Source organism: Daucus carota, chromosome 4 (assembly GCF_001625215.2).
Source record: "Daucus carota subsp. sativus chromosome 4, DH1 v3.0, whole genome shotgun sequence".
Taxonomy (NCBI): domain Eukaryota; kingdom Viridiplantae; phylum Streptophyta; class Magnoliopsida; order Apiales; family Apiaceae; genus Daucus; species Daucus carota.
The window spans coordinates 22,204,347-22,227,686 of record NC_030384.2 but is presented as its reverse complement, the minus strand read 5'-3'; the positions used below and the strand labels follow the sequence as shown (position 1 = coordinate 22,227,686).

Sequence of the window (23,340 nt, the reverse complement as noted above, 5' to 3'; positions counted from 1 at the left end):
TAGCTGATACCTTAATTAGAGGATAAAACCTGGTACAGAATATTTTCTCCAACTGGTTCCAGCTATTAGTAGTGCTTGCCGAGAGAGTTAGAAACCACGATCGTGCTACATCACGTAGCGTGAATGGAAAGAGTCTCAGCTTCACCAGATCCTTAGGTCCGATATTGAAATCCAATGCAGTAATGAATTTCTCGAAATTCCTTAGATGCAGATTTGGGTCTTCGAGAACAGAACCCCCGAATTGAATAGTATCTTGCAGCTTAAGAATGATTGATGGCTTGATGCGAATACCACTGGCTGATATCGCTGGTTCAATTGTGTCAGCCTGATTATCATCGATTTTCAAACGAGAAAATTCACGGGACGCCTCACCAACTGCTGTCCTAGCATAATCCATTGTTTCAGAATCAGAAGAAAAAGATGAATTCATTGCTTCTTACGGGTTTGAGAACTCGTTAATATAAACGCGATCCAAGTACCTGAAATAAAGAAAAGAAGAAAAGTGAGAAGAGAATAGAATCCTAGTCAGTGAATTTTAATGCACACTGATGACAAGTACATAAACTAATTAATTAACACCGAGTCCCCGGCAGCGGCGCCAAAAACTTGTTCGGTGAAATCTACACGCAAGCGCACGTGATCACAAGTAATATATTAAGTTCGATCCCACAGAGACTGGTGAATTAAGAATACGCACCTATGCAACAATGTATGATCAATTTTCACTGCCAAGACAATTAACAAGGATGGTTTCTTTTATACTAATAACTAAAATTTACTAATCAAATTCAGAATAGGAAAACACATGGGATTCTAACTTCATTATCGAATTCATCTAGAATTGAAATTACTGATTAACATGTGACTGTTGATCCTAATCAGACAACACGAAAGTAATACATGCCAACTCTCGTTGCACACATATCATACCAATCGAAATCCGCAATTAAGACAGAAATCTCATGGACACCAACAAAGCTCAGACCCTATATCTCTATAGCGGTAGTGTAAGCAGAGAGGTTTAAATAACAAGTCATCTATCGTGATTACACAGGGTGATAAAAATAGTTCAAGTCTATCACAAATTATGCTTCATTCACATAATCCTATGTTTACATGGCAAAGTTCTAAATTCAATCATCCACTCTCGCTTCAGAAAGAATTAACAAACAACTTAGAAGTTAGCTACTCTCCTAAGAAGAATAAGCACGGCTCATGCAAAGAAATCAACGTACGTCACAAAATCAAGTAATAAATATTCGTTACTAGACTACATCGATAAATCCATTAGAATCCCATGAAGGCGGTTAGTTCATAATCGAACTAATCGACATCATGGGTTCTAATGAAAACATGATAAATAAAAGACAAGAATTAAACGGAATAAAAATGCTTGAATTAATAATAAAGATCACACGTTACAGATTTGAAGTTCACGATCTCGCTCGAAACTGTCACTTCCTCGCGAAGAACGATCTAATACAAACTGATATTGTGCTTGAATTATTAAACTAAAACTACGATATTGTTCTCTTCTACTCTAAACTACTCCTATGAGGCTAGGGTTTTACACACGAGAAATAAAAAATACATTGACCAAGTCAACCGGGCCTCAACCGCTGCGAAAATCCACTAAAAAGCTGTAAAAATCGGCCCGGGGAAGTTCTGCTGGGCGCGGCCGCGCTAAACTAGCGCAGGCGCGCTAGTTGGCTTTAATGTAGCGCGGGCGCGCTAGAAGTTAGCGCGGGGGCGCTACTTTCTGACTTTGGACTAGCGCGGGCGCGCTAAGAGTTAGCGCGGGGGCGCTACTTTCTGCCACTGGCAGCCTGTTTCTTCGTTTTCAGCTCGTTCTCGCGTACATGCCCTTCCTCGCTCTAGTACCACTTCCGTAGGTGATCACGGTTGCATTTAGCATATGCAACAAGCCCTTTAAACCCCTAGATAGCTCTAGTGGACGAGTGTGTTCTCGTGAGGGTTTGTAGAAGATATACCCACAAAATCCCAAGTCGCGGTGAATCCACAATCCTCTATTCTTGCAAATAATGCACCAAAACCAACCTAAAATGATAGAAAATCACTTCATCGCCTCAACTCGTGACCTGCACAGAAAAACAATAAAAACACATCAAAAGACACTAAACACTTAAGTACAACCAACCAATTTAAGTGGAAATGAAGGCCTATAAGTGTGTATAAATACCACTTATCAGTGTTGATAACAACGATCTATATCAACATTACTTACTCACAACTAACTATCCAAAAGTGTCCTCTACCTGAATTGGTATAGAAAATCTAACAAAATAGAGAGGACAATATAGGCAGTTTAACGTGTAGTTCACATGATATATACAAACACAAGGTCATTGAACACACTCGAAAACATTAAATATACTTCCAAACAACAACGGCAAGATTTGGTGTAACGCTAGGTATTTGCAATCGCTAGAGATAAGATACGCAGTGATCATAAGTTGTGGAAAAAACAAAATGAGTATGCAAACATACAACCCATGTACTTATATTCCCATTATACACCAGACCGTCGAACAACACCACTAGTTATTACCCCACGACCCTCGATTCCCCCACTACGCCTACACGTTTGCCATTCACGACTTTGTGGTTGAAAACACACGTTAACAAAAAATGACTTTTTGTTCAAATCTATTTATCTTCCTATTTACGCTAACAAACACAATTTTTCTTTCGGTTTGTATTTTTCGAAAAGTCGCATTATTGGCAGTTTTTTCTGCCAACAAATATTATAAAATTCACTCCTATATTTTCAGAAACAAAAATATGTCTCTGTCATTCTACCTAAGCTTCAGCCCTCAGCGGGTACCAAACATAGCTCAACTAAATTTCCCCGCCATGAACACGATTAGATACAAAATACAAAGCAAAACACAAAAAGCTGACTCCAAAAACAAATCTCAACATACTAACAATAACAACAAAAACTCGATAGTTCAGACCAATGATTAAAAGACACAATATTAGACACAATCAAATGACCAAAATGAAATACATTCACACGACTAACACAACAACAGGTAATGAATAAATCGCTACATTTCAATATCTCGACAAAATATCCATCCCCAACCACAACTGGTTACAAAAGATTTTAAATTACAATCTTTAATAAGTCAATTCCATGATGGAAATGATAACAGAATTTGATTAATACAGAGATAGCAAAAGTCAATACATACTATTAATTGCACATCCTCGACGGAGATTGCAGATCGTACACCGGACCTCATCCAGGCATGCCGTGAGCCGCCTCTCCTCATCCTCAGCACGGCGATGCTTCTTCTCATCACTCATCCACCCAACCTCTTCCGAAAATGGTAAAATAAGAACATAGTAGTTACCATCAATGTTAACCATCGGCTCCGTTGACTGATTCCCTAGCCCATAAAACAATGCCACGCGAAACATCTCCAAAGGATCCTTCTCTTGCCCATCATCTCCAGCAAACGTTTGACTATCTCATCTCATCTCCTCTAGATTCTCCGCGAATTCCTCACGCCAGATTTCTCTCTGGGTCCGCATAGGCCACCTATATCGTGACCGGACATCTGAACTTTGGCTGGAATCCGACATACTTCACCTACGGAAATACAGATTCAAGAAAGTTAGTCAAAGCATAACCAACCACAAAACACACATAACACGAAATCACAGACCATAAAAACGAATTGGGGGGGCATGCAAACACAAGACTTATAACTCTAAGTGATCAATAAAGCGAAGCAACACCAGGCATAACCCGAATCACAACTACAAATGCATATATATACATATATATAGACACACACATGCACTCACCTAACGGAGCCCATTAAATGCACACAAGAAAGCAAGACATGCGTTAAATACGTACCACACAACGAGCCCTATTCACTGAAAACGAATACTCAAAGAAACTACTACCACTACCTACCATTAAAAACAAATTGGAAAGATAACATAAAAATACGTGCATCTCAACTTTTCAAATTAAAATATTATCTAGATTAAGATAACTTTAGACATAACATGTCTTGTGAAATGATCCCAAATCAGATGGTCCCCACTTAACGGGTAGACTCGACACCACGATGATCAAAGATCACTTATATGTCCTGTCAACCACTAGGGGCAAAGGAACCCCAGCAAACGCACAAAGGTCGATCAATAAAGCGAAGCAACACCAGGCATAACCCGAATCACAACTACAAATGCATATATACATATATATAGACACACACATGCACTCACCTAACGGAGCCCATTAAATGCACACAAGAAAGCAAGACATGCGTTAAATACGTACCACACAACGAGCCCTATTCACTGAAAACGAATAGTCAAAGAAAGTACTACCACTACCTACCATTAAAAACAAATTGGAAAGATAACATAAAAATACGTGCATCTCAACTTTTCAAATTAAAATATTATCTAGATTAAGATAACTTTAGACATAACATGTCTTGTGAAATGATCCCAAATCAGATGGTCCCCACTTAACGGGTAGACTCGACACCACGATGATCAAAGATCACTTATATGTCCTGTCAACCACTAGGGGCAAAGGAACCCCAGCAAACGCACAAAGGTCGATCGAGGCAAAATCGTTGTGCAAGCATGGTGAAAAAATCGTAAAAATAAAGCATGACAGAGGAAATTATTACAAGATCATATTACGGATAATAGCCCAAACATACACTAATAAAAGAACATAGATGGTAGAAATCGTAAGAAAACATAGCCGCTATAACCACGAGATTACAGGGAAATTTTGCGGTTGATACATCATAAAAACTACTAATATTAAATGTCATTAAGGGCGACATGACGCAAAAGACGGGAAAAGCAGGAAGATCACTCCCACTCCTCGACATCGCCAACAAACATAGTGGGAGGAGGCGGCTCCGTTGTTTTAGCAGCCTCGAGAACCAGATCTTTCACAATACCACAGAGGATCAACAACCCAGCAAGAGCCTCATTAATTGAACTTTAGTTTTTCCTTCGCGCGCGAGCCAAGCGTCATACTAAGAAGCCAGAGCATTCCCTCGATGGCGACTATTTTGCATCGCAACTTCATTGCGCTCCTGTAACTCCCTAAGGGCTTCACGCCCTCGGGTGTAAAGAGGGGGATCCACCCACTTGTGGAAATCACAAACATCCTGCGCACATTCCCTGTATCGGCAACCGATATTGTCACAATACCAACACATTTTCTCCGCACTCATGCGATAACAATCGCACATTAAGTCAAGGACGACTCATGATGAGGATATGACTTGGCAACAACAAGTGTGCTTGCTATGAAATGAAGTGACCAAGTAAAAGGTAGACGCCCCCTTTAAATAGAAAAAATTAAAAATAATTATGCGGACTAAAATGTCTTAAAAGTGACCCGACACTAAGTTTGAAAACATCCCCAACACTTTATACTTCCCCGCGTCAGTTTGAGGCGCCCCGGAGAAGTAGGAAGCAATGATAGGGACCACCTCCACCTGTCACATTCACGCGCCCACACGTCCACATTGGAGTCGGGGGCAAACTTACCCACTAACAATTCGTACTCGCGACAGTAGGACCCTGCCATCTCCTTGAAGAATGGAGACGGGTCCTGGGCACGTGCGGGAGTACCACCTCAGCCTGGGAACATATAAATAGAGAAGGTGAAAGACGGAGGAGGTAAACACACAAAAACATAATACATATTCTCCTTATACGAGAGCGTTATGTCATCATCGAAGTGTTTATCGATCACCACCGCTAGTTAGGTATTTTCTTTCAGGTTCCGCTTCAACCAAACCACCACATGGATACTTTCACCCGCAGGGTCGGCCCTGGACCAGTGCAAACAGTGCGCCAAAGAAAAGGAGAAAGATGTAGTCACTTTTTTGGCCCAGAAGAAAATTTAGATATATAATGATATTTAGATAAGCCTAATCCTCTATACTAATAAGCCATTAAATTAAAATCAAAGCTGAAGTTTAACCTCCTCTTCAAACAAGGCATTTTACTACTGAAAATTGCATCAACTTGTTTCCGTAACAGACTCCAAATCTTACGTATAATCTTCAAGAAGATGCTGTCGAATTAATTCAACTTGTTTTCAGTTTATTTATAGTGCGAAGTACAACTGCATGTGACAACCTTTACGTAAATGATTCTTAATTAACATACTTAATTTGTAATTAATAATTAATAATATATATAACACGTTATTAAAATCCTAATGATTTTCCTTTAACTTTCTGGAGCACGTGTTCGTCCAAAGTAACAAATTCTTGAATGTTTGTGCCTGCCACCTCATCATCTACTACAATAATTTGTCACTATATTACAATACGAAGTAATAAATTAACCATCTCTTTTTTCACACATATATGTTCGACATTGTTCCTTTAAAAACAATTTCGGAATATTTGAAAAATTAAATCAAAACTTTTCATACGAGGATCTAAATTATGAGGAAAAATATACTCAGATTTACTATATATTTTCGCGGCTTTTAGAGGAAGAAGCCGATACCTTACACTTTTCAATGTGTTTGAAGAGAAGTGTAAAAATATCCCAAACCTATGAACTAACTGTTTTTACGTCTAATTTTGACAGTAATATTAAGCAAAGAAAAATGTTTTATATATGTACAAAATTCATTCATAATATCAATTAAAACATTCCACCTATACTGTCATATCATTTTGTACAAAAATTAATTTGCATCCAATTTTGCGGATGTAATACCACTCTTAAGCAAGAGGTCTCGTTTTTCTTCTTTTTGATGACTGAAAATCTGAGGTCGACGTCGACGACGAGGAGGAGGATGAGGCGGTCGGCTCCGTTGATTGGCATCTTGCAGCCACATCAACAGGCTCCAACATATCCGGAAAATTAAGTTTAGCACGCGAACCGCGCAACTTAAAAGCCGCTTTATCATACGCCAATGCAGCCTCCTCAGGCCTGTCATAAGTTCCCAGCCATATTCTTGAGCCTCTCTTTGCCGGATTCCTTATCTCCGCCGCAAACTTTCCCCACGGCCGTCGCCTCACACCCCTGTAACGCTGCCACTTCTGTGCCGCGCCATTCTCAGCCGCCACCACTTCCAATTCAATTTTCCCAGGATCCTCAAATTCCACCGGATCATTATACAAAGGGCCTTGAATAATATCAAAATCATCCAAGCTGCAACAGCTTGTTTCTTTCGAAAAGTCGAAAATAAACGAAGCCACTTGATCAGTGTTCTCTTCATCCATCAACAGATCATCTAAGCTGACCTCGCTCCCATAAGTTTGTTCACTGCATGGACTTGTATTATCGAAACAGCACTCTAAAACATCCGTATCTTCGAAAAGATGTTGTCGAATTGATTCAAGAACTGCGAGATCAGAATCGGATAGAGCTGCTGATGAGAACATGTTAACTTTGGAGATCCAAAAACTTTGTGATAAACTGTATAATATTTCTTGGAGATGAAGCAGATGTTTCTTTTCTGGTTTATTTATAGTGTTCAGCAAAGCCGCATGTGACAACCACTTAACTCACTGTCAGACGATGCGATTAAATTTAGTCATCATAAACCACGTTGAAAATCACGTGTTTAAATGTTTTCTAACTATAATTGTGTTTTAAACCATCCTTAACCTACAAATTTGGTGCCACAATAATACTGAAAAAAAAAGCAGCTTATCCCCGTTTTAAATCATTTTCTTAACTCTGGAGTTATTCTTATGTACGTTTATGTTACAAACCTACTCTCACATGTGATGAATAAAGGTTATATGTAAAATGTAAGTGATTTTTTATTTTCCAATGTAAATGTTTTTTGACATGCAATATCTTTCCGACGAAAATTACAAACTGCATTTCGTCTAATAATTGTTGATAGCTTAGATTCGGTCGATTTTGATGTTGAGATGTTTAGTATATCTCTGACTCTGATAAGTAGTTGTTTTTGTTGCAGTAGTTAGCGATAATGATTTAGAGTTAAGGGTTCCAACATTAACAACCAGATAATTACTAATTTGTAAACAAATTAAATATCAGTTATATACTCAAGACAGGAAAGCTGAACATGTAAATTCAACAAGGAAAACAATGTAATTATCTCAAAAATTCTCATCCATTATATGCATGTGGAAATACGAGTAAAGATTCTAACAACTCATATATATGTGCGTGTGTAGGCAGCTACATATACGATATTTTAATTCGCGAAAGATTCTTGTTCTACCAGATGTGTATACAAGGATAAATCTGCACGTGGCTGTCACTTGATATATTGGAAAATTATTCAAGAAAAAGACACAAGTTCCTCATGCAAAATTTGCATGATACTGAGGGGCTGTTTGTTTGTTTTCAAGAGCGCGCAAAAGTTGCTTGTGGCTTCAGTTTTTTTTTTACCCATTTGTGTAAATAAGCTGAACTACTTTTAAGAAATTAAGAATACCAACTTTTATCTCACAGCTTCGACTTCTTTTTCAAACACTTTATTAACTTATTTACTTCTCACTTCTACTCCACTTCTTCAATTTAAACAAAGAGTCACTTATTTTAAGTTAACTCAAACAGCCCCGAAGTGTATATGATTTACCAGCAGTACTAAAACTTCATCCAACAACCCTTGTGTAAATTTTCATCTTTTGTTTCTGAGAACTGCTGGTCTTCATTTTGATTTTCGATAATTATAAAAACAAGTTAAAGAAGTACTGCTAGCAAAAATATGTATATATAAATTATACAAGAATTAATTAACTTAGATTAGACTATATTTTTCTTATATATATATATATATATAGTCCTACTCCAATAGAAACCAAATTAGCCTAAAAACTAAAAACCAGTTTCTGGACAGTTTTTTATCACTATTTTCAACTACAGAAATCACTAATTTGTACATAACATATCACTAATTTATATATAGTATATCTCGCGAATATAAATATATATATACACATATCTGCAACGTATATGACCATCATCTTCACCCAAATCGTAATAATAGACCTCTTACCACCATTACCAAACGTTTCTATGACTTGCCACCATTGTCTATCATCACCAATAGTCATATACACTTTCCGTCATAACTTACAAAACTAACGACTACTTACCATCATCTTACAACTTCTCTTGCGGCTTCCTACCACCAAGAACCTTCCTACGAATAAAATTAATCATCTATAATCGATTATCAATAATTTAGATAAGTAGATTTTCTCAATTTTGATAATAAAAATCGTTGTTTACATACTGTATAAAAACAGTGATTAGTGCAGTATAAATTAGTGATACCCGTAGTTATAAATAGTGGTAGGGAAATGTTTCTAGTTTTTATTTTAAGAGTGGTTTCTATTTGATCATGAGCCTATATATATATATATATATATATATATATATATATATATATATATATATATTTTAGGTCAGCGACCGAAGAATTATGGGGACTAACTAAAAAATTGTTCTATCAAGTGGAAGATTATGACGAGGACTTCGACTACAACATACATGATCAAGAGTACAGAAATCCTAGTTAAAAAGTAAAGATTAAAAAAAATCAAAATTTATTCCCTCCATCTCAATGTATAATAAGATCATTTAACAAATTTTACATATATTATTAAGTTTTAAATATAAACTTTTTCACATTTATCCATATTTATTATAATAATTTATAGAAGAAGTGATAAATAATGAGTATCAACCGGATTTTCATTGAATTCAATAATTCATTATATAAAAAAGCAATCTATTTGACAATCCGGAGAAGAAGTAATTATTTCATGAACATTTATCAGAGGAGGAAGTTAGAGATTTGATTGATAACATAAATTATCTCTCACCGAAAAAATCACTCCAACGTAAGGTTGGATTGCAAAAATTTTGGTGCGTTGCCTCATTTATGGATTAATGATAAATGGGCAAAAAGCCCAAAGCACCATACTTTCAAAATATAAAATAACTCAAACTTCTGTTCCACTGAAATTTGTAGACGACTATGTATCAAGTATATCTCATTATTGCAATGTTAATGAGTGTAAGTTTTTTAGATTTAAATTGCGTGATTGTCATATATTTCTTCTAATTATTGGCTCCAGTAATTCGCAAGCTTCTACTGTGATCTATTATGATTGTTTTCACAAAAATGTTCAATATTTTCAAGATTTGTTATCATCCGTGATTACGAGATCTGACTTCGAATTAATGACGAAATCAGTTATGTTATTCAGAAAATGCAAATAATAAGTTAAATTGTAGAAGAGGGGTTGAATACAATCTACAAAAATTTCAACCAATTTTTGCTTAACAGATTATATTCAAGATACAAGGGAAAATTAAAACTAAGACTGATATTAAAAGAACAAGGATCTTAAAAATTTCAGGTGGATTGATTGATCCATCTGAGAGATTTTTATCTTAAGAACCTTCCAAGTAGAAATTACTTGGCTGCTTACAAAAGAATGAAGAGCAGAAACTTATAATTTCTTGCTTGCTATCTCTAATGCTTTACTCTTCAGTTCTCAATGTTTGATTACATTGAAATGAAAATTATAATTTGAATATATACTACTACAAACAAGGATAGTCTGTAAAAGTATTTTCCTACTCCTTTTCTAGCAATTACAAATGTAGAATTTCTTGGACTTGATTGTGCATTTGACAGCTTGAAATTCTTGTTGCTTTGCCGAAAATGGTAGGCTTCGAGGTTCTCAATATTTGACTAAACTGCTTTTAGTTTAGCTTCCAAAACTGGTGAAGCACCTGTCATATCAACCCATGTGCTTTCTGTCCTTTACTTGACTTGTAGCTTTCAACTGCTAACCATCAACTGCTAAAATAATTAGCAATTGATTGTTTCTTGAGTTAGCGATTGATAGCCTTCCACGTTTAGCTATTGATGGAATCGATGTAGCGATTGATAGAACATTTACTTAGCCATTGATGCTTCTTGATTAGCGATCGATCTTCACTTCACTTGGATAGATTACATGACTTCAAATATTTACAATTATGTCACCCTATCTACTCATTTATTGATAGATCAACTGCCAATCTAAAAGATCATATTATTATCTTGGTCGAGCTACTTCGTACCCCTTTTTATAGTCGATTGCTAAGGTACTCCATCTTTGTTACAGTACCACATCAGCCGTTGATGGGTGGATCTAATCAACTGCTACTGCATAAGCATGCTAGCAATTGATCAGCTACATTCAATCTTATTTTAAGTAAGAATAAGATAACTTTGTATAATCAAGCATCACATATTGCTAACAAGTTATTCAAACATTGTACTTGTTAGAATCAATTTTTTCTCAAACTTGATTTGATTCAATTGAACATTTGATAATATATTTAGTAGACGAATTAGACTATCTATTAGCATTAGATGCATCCAATCGAGCGCTTTTTAGAGAAATCAAAACAAAAGATAAGTAATAAAGCGTGAATTGAGCCTTCAATTGCTAAACGATATATGAAATACGAGATTCGTAATTTGTTCCTTTTACTTTGTCTCTGATTCAATTCAAAATAAAGTATAATGAAGCTTTTTTTTTTACATATATAAGTAACTCCGAAAAATTAGAAATTTTTAGATATCCAATTCAGTCTCTTGGTAAGTAACTCGTTATATGGACGGACGATAATGGCGAATTCTAGCCGACGAATATGTATTTTTGACTCTCCTAAAATTAACCTTATCCAAGATATCATTTATAGTTTACTTATAATATAATTATAAATTTTAAAAAATGTAAATTATAAATGCTTGTATTGATTTATTATTTCCTTTGTTCTAAAAGTCGGTGATTAATCACGATTAATCACCTATTAATCCTTATTTCGTAGCTCGCTGAACTGATTAAATCTCTGATTAATACCCGATCAATCCAATTAATCTCCGATTAATACTTGTTCCGTGACTTTACCGATCAAGTTCGGTTCCCACTTTTTACAACACTGATTATTTCAGGCGGTTTACAATCGTGTTCTTAGACAAGTCAAGTTTCTAAAGTGTACAATATATTCTTAATGTATTAAATGCACAAAATGAATGACATATACCGTCGTCAAGTCTAAAAGTCATCACTTTTAATCTTTGAAACATTAAAATGTTATCAAAAGTTAATTAAAAGTTCAAACAAGATATTGTGGCTGTTTGGTTAGCAGAAGCCGGAACTGCTTCTGACTTCTTATTTTTTTTGACATGTTTGTGTAAATAAGTAGAAACACTTTTAAGAAATTAAGAATGTTGTTTAACAAAAAAAATATAATCAATGTTAAACTAAATTAATTAGCTAGAAATTCAATATCATTTTCTTAACATGCCCATATCGTTTGAGTCATCAACAAAGCACGTCCCCAAAGCATTTTAGATCTCTACTAGAGGCAAATTTAGGGTTAAAAGGAAAAAAATTAAGTAAAATAAAGGTGAGCCAGATATTATTCTGGTGTGGTAGTTTTGTTTATTGGAACCGACAGTGCGATCAAAGATCGATTATATTAAAATGTGGTTACCAGAAAGGGCAATAAGTAATATATATATATATATATGTGGAAAATGTTCCACAACCAAAGGTGGATAACTAGCTTATCCATCCAACTGATCTCTAGCCGTCCAAAATAGGACAATCAACGCACAGAATTCAAAGTAGATCCTGGATAATACGCACACTAAAACAGCGTATACGCAACTTTAAAAAGCGTATACGCTATATAAAAGAGCGTATACGCTATATAATCCAGCGTAAGAACAGGTTACGCTTTTCAGAAGATCCACATACGCTACATTATATGGCGTCTAGATCCACACAGCTTCAAAAACTAAAAACACGACCTCTTCTTCCTATACACCATTTTTAGAGCATACAAACCCAATACACACAAAATACACAAAATACTAGCTTGGATCTTTATTCGAGTTTAAAAGCTAGCTTGGATCTTTATTGGAGTTTAAAGCTTGAAATTTGAAGCTTATAGCTTGAAGCTCGGAGCTTGGAGCTTTATTGGACTTCTTTATTAAGGTTAGATTTCATATTTTCATGGCATCTTTCATCTTTTCTAAATTAACATCCCCTAGTAAGCCCATTACACCTAGTAAATCTAGAATTGAGATTGAAGAAGAAAATGATAGTGATGCTAAAAAGACCCCAATAGTGAATGTTGATGATGTTGATGATAGTGATGATGATGTTGAGGAGGTTGTGGAGGAGGTTGGGGATGATGATGTTGAGGAGGTTGGGGGTGAATGTTTTGATGATTTTTGTGAGAAACAAAATTCAAAAGATGATGATTTGAATGAGAGTTGTCCTTGTGTTGGTCAATTATTCGATAGCTTAGATGAAGCGGAGATGTTTTATAGGGATTATGGTAGACGTGTTGGTTTTGAGATAATAATTAGAACCACACATAGGCGTGTGAAAAGTAAGAGAATTTGTTCGCGTTTGTATATATGTCGGAAGGGTGGGCGAATAGTAACAAAGTCGTTGGATGAAGAAAAGGATGTTCACAAAAAAAAGAGAAATAGGGATTCTATTGGTAGAACGCATTGCTTGGCGCGGATGTACGTTGTGCATAGGGAAAAATTGAATAAATGGGAAGTGACATCGGTTTATTTAAAACACAATCACACGATGATTTCAAAGGATGAAGTGCTTTTCATGCAACGGCCAAGGAATATAACTCCCGTTATTCGGCAATTGATTATAACATTGAATAAATCGGGTATTGGGCCTTCAAAAACTTTAAACGTGTTAGGGGAGTTAACGGGTGGCTTGGAGAATATTGGATTTGGTAATCAAGATGTTCGGAATGTATTGCGTGATATTCGACATTATGTGTTTGATTCGAGTGATGCTTTAGAGGGTTTGGCATTACTTCGAGAATTGAAACGTAATAGTCAAGGTGAATTTTTGTATAAAGTTGACGTGGACGAGGAAAATCGTGTGCGGGCCATGATGTGGGTTGACCCGAGATCAGTCAATGCCTACAAAAATTTCGGAGATGTTGTTGTTTTTGACTCCACATATCGTACTAATAGGTATTGCATGCCGTTCGTGCCATTTACGGGGGTAAATCACCATTATCAGTCGATTTTGTTCGGATTTGCCCTGATAAGGGATGAGACCGAAGAATCTTACTTATGGGTGTTTAAGAGTTGGTTGGAGGCTATGGGGAATGTGGCTCCACAAACGATCATCACCGATCAAGACATTGCTATTGGAAATGCTATTGCCGAAGTTTTGCCTAACACAAGTCATCTATATTGTACGTGGCATATAAGTACAAAATTTGGTGAAAAATTGTCGCATTTATATGCAAATCATGATCACTTCAAAGAAGATTTCAACTCAGTCCAAATTGCTCTGTTTTCTCCCTACGCTGTATAATAAAGCGTAGTGGCTGTTTCAAATCCACTTACGCTATATAATGTAGCGTGGTCAAGCATCGGAAATCGATGCTTCGCTTTCCCATGGGAACTGACTGCTTGACCACCATCTCCATCCTATATAAACCATCCATCTCCATCTCCATTTCTCCATCTCCATTTCTCCATCTCCATTTCTCCATTTTCATTTCTCAATCTCCATGGCTACAAAATTCTGTTTTGGTGAAGAGGAAGCTACCAACGAGCACGCTACTAACGAGCATGAAGAGGAAGTAAAAATGCTTTTTGCCGAGATGGATATGTGCTTGAAGGAAATAGAGAAAGAAGAAGAAGAAGAAAGGGAGGCTGAAAAGAAGAAAGAAGAAGAAGAAGAGGCTGAGTTTCAAGCCCTTTTCGAGGAAGAAGGGACCACTTACGAAGAAGCCATGGCGGAGTTCCGGGCTAAAATTCAAAGTGTGTTCGATTCTTCCGACGAGGAGGAGAAGTAATTGTAATTGAGGATGAGGAGGAGAGTTATTGTAATCTATTCTAAAAAAAAATTCAATAAAGTTTGTTAAATTTGGATAAAGTTATTGTGTTTGATTTCAGTTAGATTTGGTTTTTTAAATTTGGATAAAGTGTTTTTTTGTCATGTAGTTAGATTTTGTCTTTTTGCTGTCGGTAGATTTTGTCATGTAGTTTGATTTGGATACGAGTTTGATTTGGTCAGATTTTGGTTTTAAAAATCAGAGGTTGATCTGGGGATGAAACGTGAAGTGAAGCTGTGTGCTGGTACGCTATATTATATAGCGTAATGCTCTGCTTTGTACGCTACATTATATAGCGTAAACACAGATAAAAACAGAGCCCCTGAGGCGCTCTGGGTTTACGCTATATAATGTAGCGTAGAAAACAGAGCATTACGCTATATAATATAGCGTAAACCCAGAGCGCCTCAAAGGGGCTCTGTTTTTTGTTTCTTACACCTAAAAACAGAGCCAAACCTAAAAGGTGCTCTGTTTTACAAAATCCATCAACAAAATCATACAATCCCATCAACAACAAAATCCATCAACAAAATCTAAAACAAAATCTAACGATCAATCCATAAACGAAATCTAACAATCCATCAACAAAAAAATCTAAACAATCCATAAACGAAATCTAACAATCCATCAATACCAAAATCCTAACAATCCATCAATAAATTACAATCCATCTAACAAAATCTAACAATTTATAATCCGGCTAATCTAGCTTGAAGCGATGTTTCCGTTGGATGACGGGCTATGCCTTTATGAAGCTCCCATGCGATGCGATGACGAAAATTTTTTATAACATCTTCATTCCAATCCGTCCCAAGCCAGTTTTCAGAATTACAAGTCAAAATGCAATCCACGTATTTCATGAGGAACACACCACAATCAATACAATTTTTCTGCTTGGGTCGTTCCACCACATTCTCTACTTGTGGATATATAATCGCATCTTCCGGGAATCTCTCGGGGGCCAAGCGATGAAACATGATAGGTATAATTTGTTCCTATAATATACAAAGAAATTAAACTATATTAATTAATACGAAGCACTTGGAAGTAAATCAAAAGATAATAGAAGGGATTAGAAATTTACCACAACAACAAACTCCTTTCTATATAATTCTCGTAGAGACATGCAAGGGGCATCGTCATATAGAGAATCGAATAGGGTAATCCGAAAGTCCTTTACGGACCATAAGAAGAGTATCCAATGTCCGTCCGTGGCGATTGGTATTATAATGTAGTCAAAATCGCAACACTTAATTGCTCCTTTGTCCATTGTGCCATATGACACGCAATCAGTATCAAACTGTGCCCATTCTTTGGCCGTTCTCTTTAAAAGATTCTTCTTTTTGATATGATATGATATCATCAATGGAGCAAACCATGGACTCATATAATAAAATCTTGCAGCCTTCTCTGACTGACTGTAATACATCCTATCCCTCTCCATGACCAACTTACAATACTCATCAACGATTGAGTCCTCGACTAGGTTGCCCGGTGCTATTGATCTCAGAGAACGTTCTTTGCAGTGTGTCGGTATATCAGCCAAATCAATTGGTTGTCCACTCCACCAATGTGCTTGCAACCAGTCCACCTTGCTTTGGTTGAGGGGTTTGAGAAGATGTCCCTTTTCATATCGAGGTACCGGCATCGTGATAAAATCCTTAAAAAAGACAAGATGAGAAAAAGAGCTACAATTAGACAAGATGAGAAAATGAGCGACAAGTGACAAAAAAATCAAACTAAAAGCGGATCGTTACCTCGGTAGGGAAGTCCTCGATTGGAGGAATAGGATCCTCACGAGAAATTGGTACATTATAATAATCAGCAAAATCTATTACCGGCCGATAAACAAAATGAGGTGCACTAGGCTCGACATCATGCTGTGCACTGGGCCCAACATCATACTGAGGTGCACTGGGCCCGACATCATACTGTGTAGTCTCGAAAGGAGAACTTGTAGGATGTTCATAGGCTTCGTACTCTTTGAAGAAATCACTCCCAGACGGTTGACTCGATGACTCCGTGGTCCTTCTTGCCTTCCTTTTGGGCAGCACATTCTTGAAGTCGGGCCTCTCATAAGTCGGACCAAAAGTCTCTAACATGAGCTCGTCATAACCCCTGACAAATGTCGGTAATACGGAATCATGGAAAACCGGGGGCATCTCATGCAGACAGAGCTCGCTCATACCTCGAGCAGTCGTGATGATCTATACAGAAAATAATAGAAGGCCACCATTTATCAACATATACACAATGCAATAAACTCAAGATGGCAGTAAAATGGAAATGCGATATTTAAACATACCAAATCCATCGCCTTGGACACGTCGCATTTGTCACGGGCTTGTTGGTACACGGCCGGATTTTTCGTGGCCCTCGATGGCGGTATAATCTTTAGCTTCGTGATATTGTAGTACCAATCCATATAGGCTTCCTCCGAAATCTCATTCTCCGCTGGCTCCACAATACCAACTCCATTTTGGACGAAGTTATTCCACATGTCTACATACTGCTGCCGGTAGAATGGATGCACTTGCATGAAAGGATTGTCATTGGTATACCTCAAACCTCTCATGTCTGCAGGGGGATCTGGAGGTATACACAACGGCATATCGAATTGCCTTGGGACCCTTTCTGGGAGCTGGTACTCTACATCCTCAAAGTAATGGAGTGGTACACGGGCAATGCCGGCAATTAGAGCTCTCTCGAAATGCGCATCAGGCCTCCGATAGAAACGTGCATATGGCCTCCAACGCACCCAATCCAAATAGAAATTATCGAACATACCTCTGTATGCATCGATGTTGTGATGAACGTTGTAGAACTTTGACCTCCCTGCAGAGACTGGAGCAACAGCCCATGCTAATGCCCTAGGCCATATCATCCTCGTATTTTCTGCTATCAAAGGTTGTCCCGGGCGCAACCTCTCACGAGACCATAGCATCAAAACTGTTGTACAACCGGATATGGACCTGACATCCTTTCTACTAGCCTCTTGCAAATTCCTATATAGATATGCAAGAACTGCAGCCCCCCAAGCATATCCATAAATTTTGCTCGGATCCTCTAGAAATAGGATCAGTCGAGGGTGGACGACATTGTTGGACTTGGTAGGAAACAGTATTGCCCCACACAAGTAGAGAACATATGCCCGAGTGTATATCACCATCATATCCCGATCTGTACTCGAAGGGCAAGTACCATACTGCGCTCTCAAAAATCTCAACTTCACACCACCACGGTCCAAGGCAGATTTCCTTTGCTCCTCTGTAAGTTCTGGATCGTGCCATCTTCGAAGCCATGTACTCCTATGTGGAATATCATCATCGGATCTAATTGGCTCTCCAACCACTGGTAGACCCATCAACATATATACATCTTCAAGGGTCACAGTCATCTCCCCGAAAGTGAAGTGAAAAGTGTTGGTCTCGGGTCTCCAACGCTCCACTAAAGCTGTGATCAAGCTAACATCATTCTGCATAACCGACTTTGGGTTTACAAACATCCCAAATCCCCATTGCCGCAATAAGTGGACTTGATAATCATGTAAATGCCATTCGCCGAGATTAGATGTACTCTGACGGATTGTTAGCTTTTCTCTTAACCCCCCGTTCCAGATTGTTGTGCTTATGTGATTAGCTTGGTCATAGAGCACAGAATTATCGACTGGGCCACAATAATCATTCGCCATATCTACAAATAAAATTAGATCATGTTATTATTCTCAACGTCAACAAACCAAACTCCAAATTATATTCCAAATCAAACTAAAATATCCAACTTCATCAAAATCTACACTATCAAACTCAAAATCCAAATAAAATCTAACAAAAAAATTCAACATCACCAAATTCTACAATATAAAACTCCAAATCAAAATCAAATTCCAACTTTTCCAAAATCACCACTACTATACTCAAAATCCAACAAAAAATCCAACAAAAAAATTCAACTTCACTAAATTTTACAATATTAAACTCCAAATCAAAATCAAATTCCAACTTTTCCAAAATCACCACTACCATACTCAAAATCCAACAAAAAAATTCATCTTCACCAAACTCTACAATATTAAACTCCAAATCAAAATTAAATTCCAACTTTTCCAATATCACCACTATCATACTCAAAATCTAACAAAAAAATTCAACATCACCAAATTCTACAATATTAAACTCCAAATCAAAATCAAATTCCACCTTTTCCAATATCACCACTATCATACTCAAAAATCCAACAAAAAATCCAACAAAAAAATTCAACTTCACCAAATTCTACAATATTAAACTCCAAATCAAAATCAAAATCCAACTTTTCCAAAATCTACACTATCATACTCAAAATCCAACAAAAAATTCAATTATAAAATTCGACTTTACCAATTTCTAAAATATTAAACTCAAAATCAAACTACAAATCCAATTTTACCAACAATCTAACTATCAAACTCAAAATCTAACTATATAACTAACAAATTCGAAATCAAACTATCTAACTAACAAATTCGAAATCAAACATATACACACACATATACACACACATATACAAGAAATACTCACCTTTTGCTGCTAGGATAGCGTCGATTTGGGTTGAATTAGGTGGAATCGCTCTCAAAATCGCCTTCAATCGATCTGGTGGTTGTGTTTTTGAATTAGGTTAAGTTAAGTTTTCATCCACAATACGCTTTACAGTATAACGAGCCCGGTTCCGCTGGAAAAAACCGGTCCGCTGTATTATGTAGCGTACATTTTGTTGCTCTGGGTTTACGCTATATAATACAGCGTATACGCTGTTTAATATTTTAATCCTTTTTTTAATCTTGACCGTTAGCTGCTTAATGGACGGTTAAAAATGAGGTGGATAAAATTAATAATTTATCCACCTTTGGTTGTAGAACATCCCCCTATATATATATATATATATATATATATATATATATATATATAGGGTGGTGCTCAAATGAGAACCCCAAATAATATGAGATATGAGATCTAATCTCAGCCCTCCATTTTATATTATAACCTTTAATCCAAGCCACTTATTTCTCCATAATCCCCATCTTCTCTCCCGTGTCTTTATCCCTGCCCCATTTCATTTCTTCATCTCTCACTCATCCCTCCCTCACCAACTACCATTGCCTGATCTTTCCCCCTCTTTCTCCCCCATTCCCATGGCTGTTACGGCGTCGTTGCCGCCTCTCTCTCCTCAACCTGTGGCTCCATCCTTTCGTCGGAAACGCGGCTGCTGCCTCCTTCGATGCAGGCGCGGCTGTAGCCGCCTGTTATTTTATGGCCGACGACAACGTGGATGCTTGCCTCCCTCCAACAGCCCCGTCCTTGTTCCTCCGTTCCTCCACCTCTGTTCCTCCATCTCCGTTTCCGATACTCTTCATTTGAATCGATTGTAGTTCGTCAACGACAGATCTGGAGATGGTGTTGGTAGTGGTTTGGTAGTAGTATCACTGTGGCGGTGGTGGTATTAGTTTAATACAGTGATTTTTAGGTGGCTGAGAAAGACATGATCGAAAATGATGTGGTGATTATTTTTTTTACGGTGGTGATTTTTTTTTTTGGCGTTGATTTTGCTTTGTAGTTGGTGATTTTTCATGTTTGGGGAGTCTGTAGATGGTGGTGGTGGTCTGTAGATGGTGGTGATGTGGTGATTTTCGTTTTCTGACAGTGATTTTCATTTTTCCAGTGGTGATTTTTAGTTTTCCGGTGGTGATTTTTAGTTTGACGGTGGTGATTTTATGTTTGCCGACAGTGATTTTCCGGTGGTCGCCTGAGGTGGTGGTGGCCGGAACTGGTAGTCGGTGGTGGTTGGAGGTGGCAGGTGGTGGAATTAGAATGAAGATGGTGATAAAATATTTAAATATTAAAAATTAATGTTTGGTGAGAGATTGATATAAGGTATAAAATGTGTGGCTGTGATTAGATCTCATATCTCACACTAAGAGTGTTCTCATTTGAGCAACACCCTATATATATATATATGTATGTATGTATGTATGTATGTATGTATGTATTGAATAAATAACCACATGGGATTAAAGCTAATTGTTTAATTCATATATTAATAGCTGAACAGCGAAAGTTGAAAAAAAGGTCCAAGTATACTATTATAGTTACTATTAAACGTGCTGTTTAAAGAATTAAGTGTGCACCTCACTCGAAAGTGACTTAATTATTAGGCTTGTGTTTGTCACATGCCACTTCATTTAGCCCTATAAATAAACAGGAAAGATAAAAATCATTCCATTCATCTTTTTCAGAGATTTCATACATAAATTCATATTCACTACTCACTAGCTAGTTCTGATATGTACTCCTCATCTATGTCAGAGTCGGATGTTGCACTGCTCGACTCGATTCGACGACACCTTCTTGAAGATATAGATGATTTTGATTGTTTTGCTCATCACACGAGTTCATGCAATGTTCCGAATTACGGGTGGGATGATCTCTTTATTGATGAAAACGTCGAACCAATCCAGGGTGTTGGTCCCGAATGTCACTCTGCACACGATTGGAAGAGGTACATAGGTGTGAGGCGGCGGCCTTGGGGAAAGTTTGCAGCAGAAATAAGGAATCCAGCTAAGAAAGGTTCAAGAATATGGTTGGGGACTTATGAGACACCTGAAGATGCTGCATTGGCTTATGACAAAGCTGCTTTTAAGTTACGCGGCTCTCGTGCAAAGGTCAATTTTCCAGATATGCTTGGCACCTGCATATCAGAGCTGATTGGTGATTCTGCCAAGCGCCAATCACCGGAGCCTGCAGACTCGTTATCATCCTCATCGTCGACGTTATCAGAAGATTTTGAGTCATCCAAGAGAAGAAGAAAGATGTAGTCACTCCTTTAATTGGTCGAGATGTTAGCTCAAGTTAGCATAGACGAAAAGTAATGAACTAGTTCATTTCAAGCTTTGTCTTGATCATTTTATGGAAATAGAACTGAATTTTTTACATACGCTTAATCATATTCTAAGCCATGAAAACTGAATTAGATGATGAAGTTAGACAAAGGTCTCGTAGTTACTATCGTCAGTTCATCAAATGGGACACAGTATGAAAAATTAAGATTCATATTGATATAAACTAGCTTAGTAAGAAAATTAAGTAAACAAGTGGAAAATATTTATTAAAAAGATGAATCAAATTTAGTAGGTGATATTAATTTTTATGTTATAAACACATAATACTTTTCTAATATTTTAAAATATAAATATTTTGAAGAAAATAAATGTAGGGGAGAGAATATTTAATATTTTAAGTGCTGCATTTATAGCCCAACCCGGCCTGGCTCTAATATTTTACCATCTACTCCCTCCGTCCCAGCCATTTGTACATTTGGTTGGGATACGGAGTGGAAAATGCTAGGTGCACATAATGACATGGGGTGGATTTTATTTGGAATGGGCCCCCTTGCATACACATCAACCACCTCAATTATAACACTCCACCTAAGTTGCAATGTCATTATGTACATATTTTTTGTACACCGTTATGTGCACCTAGCACTACTCATACGGAGTTTAAAAAAAAGTATAAAAAATGAGTAAAATTAGATGAAAAGTAGCTACGATGATGGGACCTATTTATATTATTAGATTTGAGATAGTGGTGGAAAGTAGTGGATGTAATAGTGTTTATACTCCCTCTGTCTCTAAATACTTTTCCTGTTTGTACTTTTCACATTTGCCAACACACATTTTTAATCGTTCATATCTTTAATTTCGTAGTAGCATTAAATATAAAAACTTCATCGTATTAAAGTACTCGTGAATACGAATCTAACAAGATCACTCATGACTATATTTAATTTTATAGGTTAGATGTAAATTAGTAATTTGTCTCATGTTATGAACAGTACCGACATCACAAACAGGAAAAGAAAAAAGAAACGGAGGGAGTATCATTATAGAATGGAGATATCGAAAAAAAATAGTTGGTGTAATGTTATTTTATATTATAAAAGTTTTTTACTTTTGTGATGTATACCATTGGTAGGAGGTCACATAAAGAAAACTGTATACAAATAAATAGGACGAAAGGAAAGTAAACTGTATACAAATAAATGATGAAAAAGAGTATGGAACTCCGGTACGAGTGTCCTGTGACCTTTAGAACACATCTTGACATTATTTTTTTATTTTTTTTTCGAAGGACATTTTAACACAACATTAATCACGATAAATCAAGTATTATCAACGTTGTAAAGCTTATAATTTTTCATATCATAAGATAAAATTTGGAGATCTCTGCACGTGCATTACACTGACAGGAATCTCCTGCTTCATATTCTATTACTTTTAGTTCATCACTTCCACGCAATACACCCAAAACGAGCAGCAAAGTTTAAGTATTTCTTTTACAAAAGTAAGTTGCACATATGAAAAACTTAGGATTAAAA

General features: G+C 36.8%; 4 protein-coding genes across 4 annotated transcripts; 2 read left to right on the top strand and 2 right to left on the bottom strand.

The window, feature by feature from the left end:
- Nucleotides 1-6,490: 6,490 nt before the first annotated feature.
- Nucleotides 6,491-7,466, bottom strand: LOC108217023 (ethylene-responsive transcription factor 2). Its single transcript, XM_017389876.2, has one exon. It carries the CDS (start codon nucleotides 7,425-7,427, stop codon nucleotides 6,762-6,764), a length of 666 nt encoding a protein of 221 aa, XP_017245365.1. The 5' UTR covers nucleotides 7,428-7,466; the 3' UTR covers nucleotides 6,491-6,761.
- A 5,589-nt stretch (nucleotides 7,467-13,055) lies between these two features.
- On the top strand, nucleotides 13,056-14,402 carry LOC108217022 (protein FAR1-RELATED SEQUENCE 5-like). Its single transcript, XM_017389874.2, has one exon. The coding sequence runs from the start codon at nucleotides 13,056-13,058 to the stop codon at nucleotides 14,400-14,402; it is 1,347 nt and encodes a 448-aa protein (XP_017245363.2).
- A 1,137-nt stretch (nucleotides 14,403-15,539) lies between these two features.
- On the bottom strand, nucleotides 15,540-18,691 carry LOC135152255 (uncharacterized). Its single transcript, XM_064092112.1, has 4 exons — nucleotides 17,234-18,691; nucleotides 16,686-17,135; nucleotides 16,013-16,588; nucleotides 15,540-15,923 (listed from the first exon to the last, which is right to left on the bottom strand). Exons 1-4 carry the CDS (start codon nucleotides 18,617-18,619, stop codon nucleotides 15,618-15,620), a joined length of 2,718 nt encoding a protein of 905 aa, XP_063948182.1. The 5' UTR covers nucleotides 18,620-18,691; the 3' UTR covers nucleotides 15,540-15,617.
- Nucleotides 18,692-21,204: 2,513 nt separating this feature from the next.
- On the top strand, nucleotides 21,205-21,894 carry LOC108217021 (ethylene-responsive transcription factor 13). The gene has a single exon (XM_017389873.2). The coding sequence runs from the start codon at nucleotides 21,248-21,250 to the stop codon at nucleotides 21,776-21,778; it is 531 nt and encodes a 176-aa protein (XP_017245362.1). The 5' UTR covers nucleotides 21,205-21,247; the 3' UTR covers nucleotides 21,779-21,894.
- Nucleotides 21,895-23,340: the final 1,446 nt, after the last annotated feature.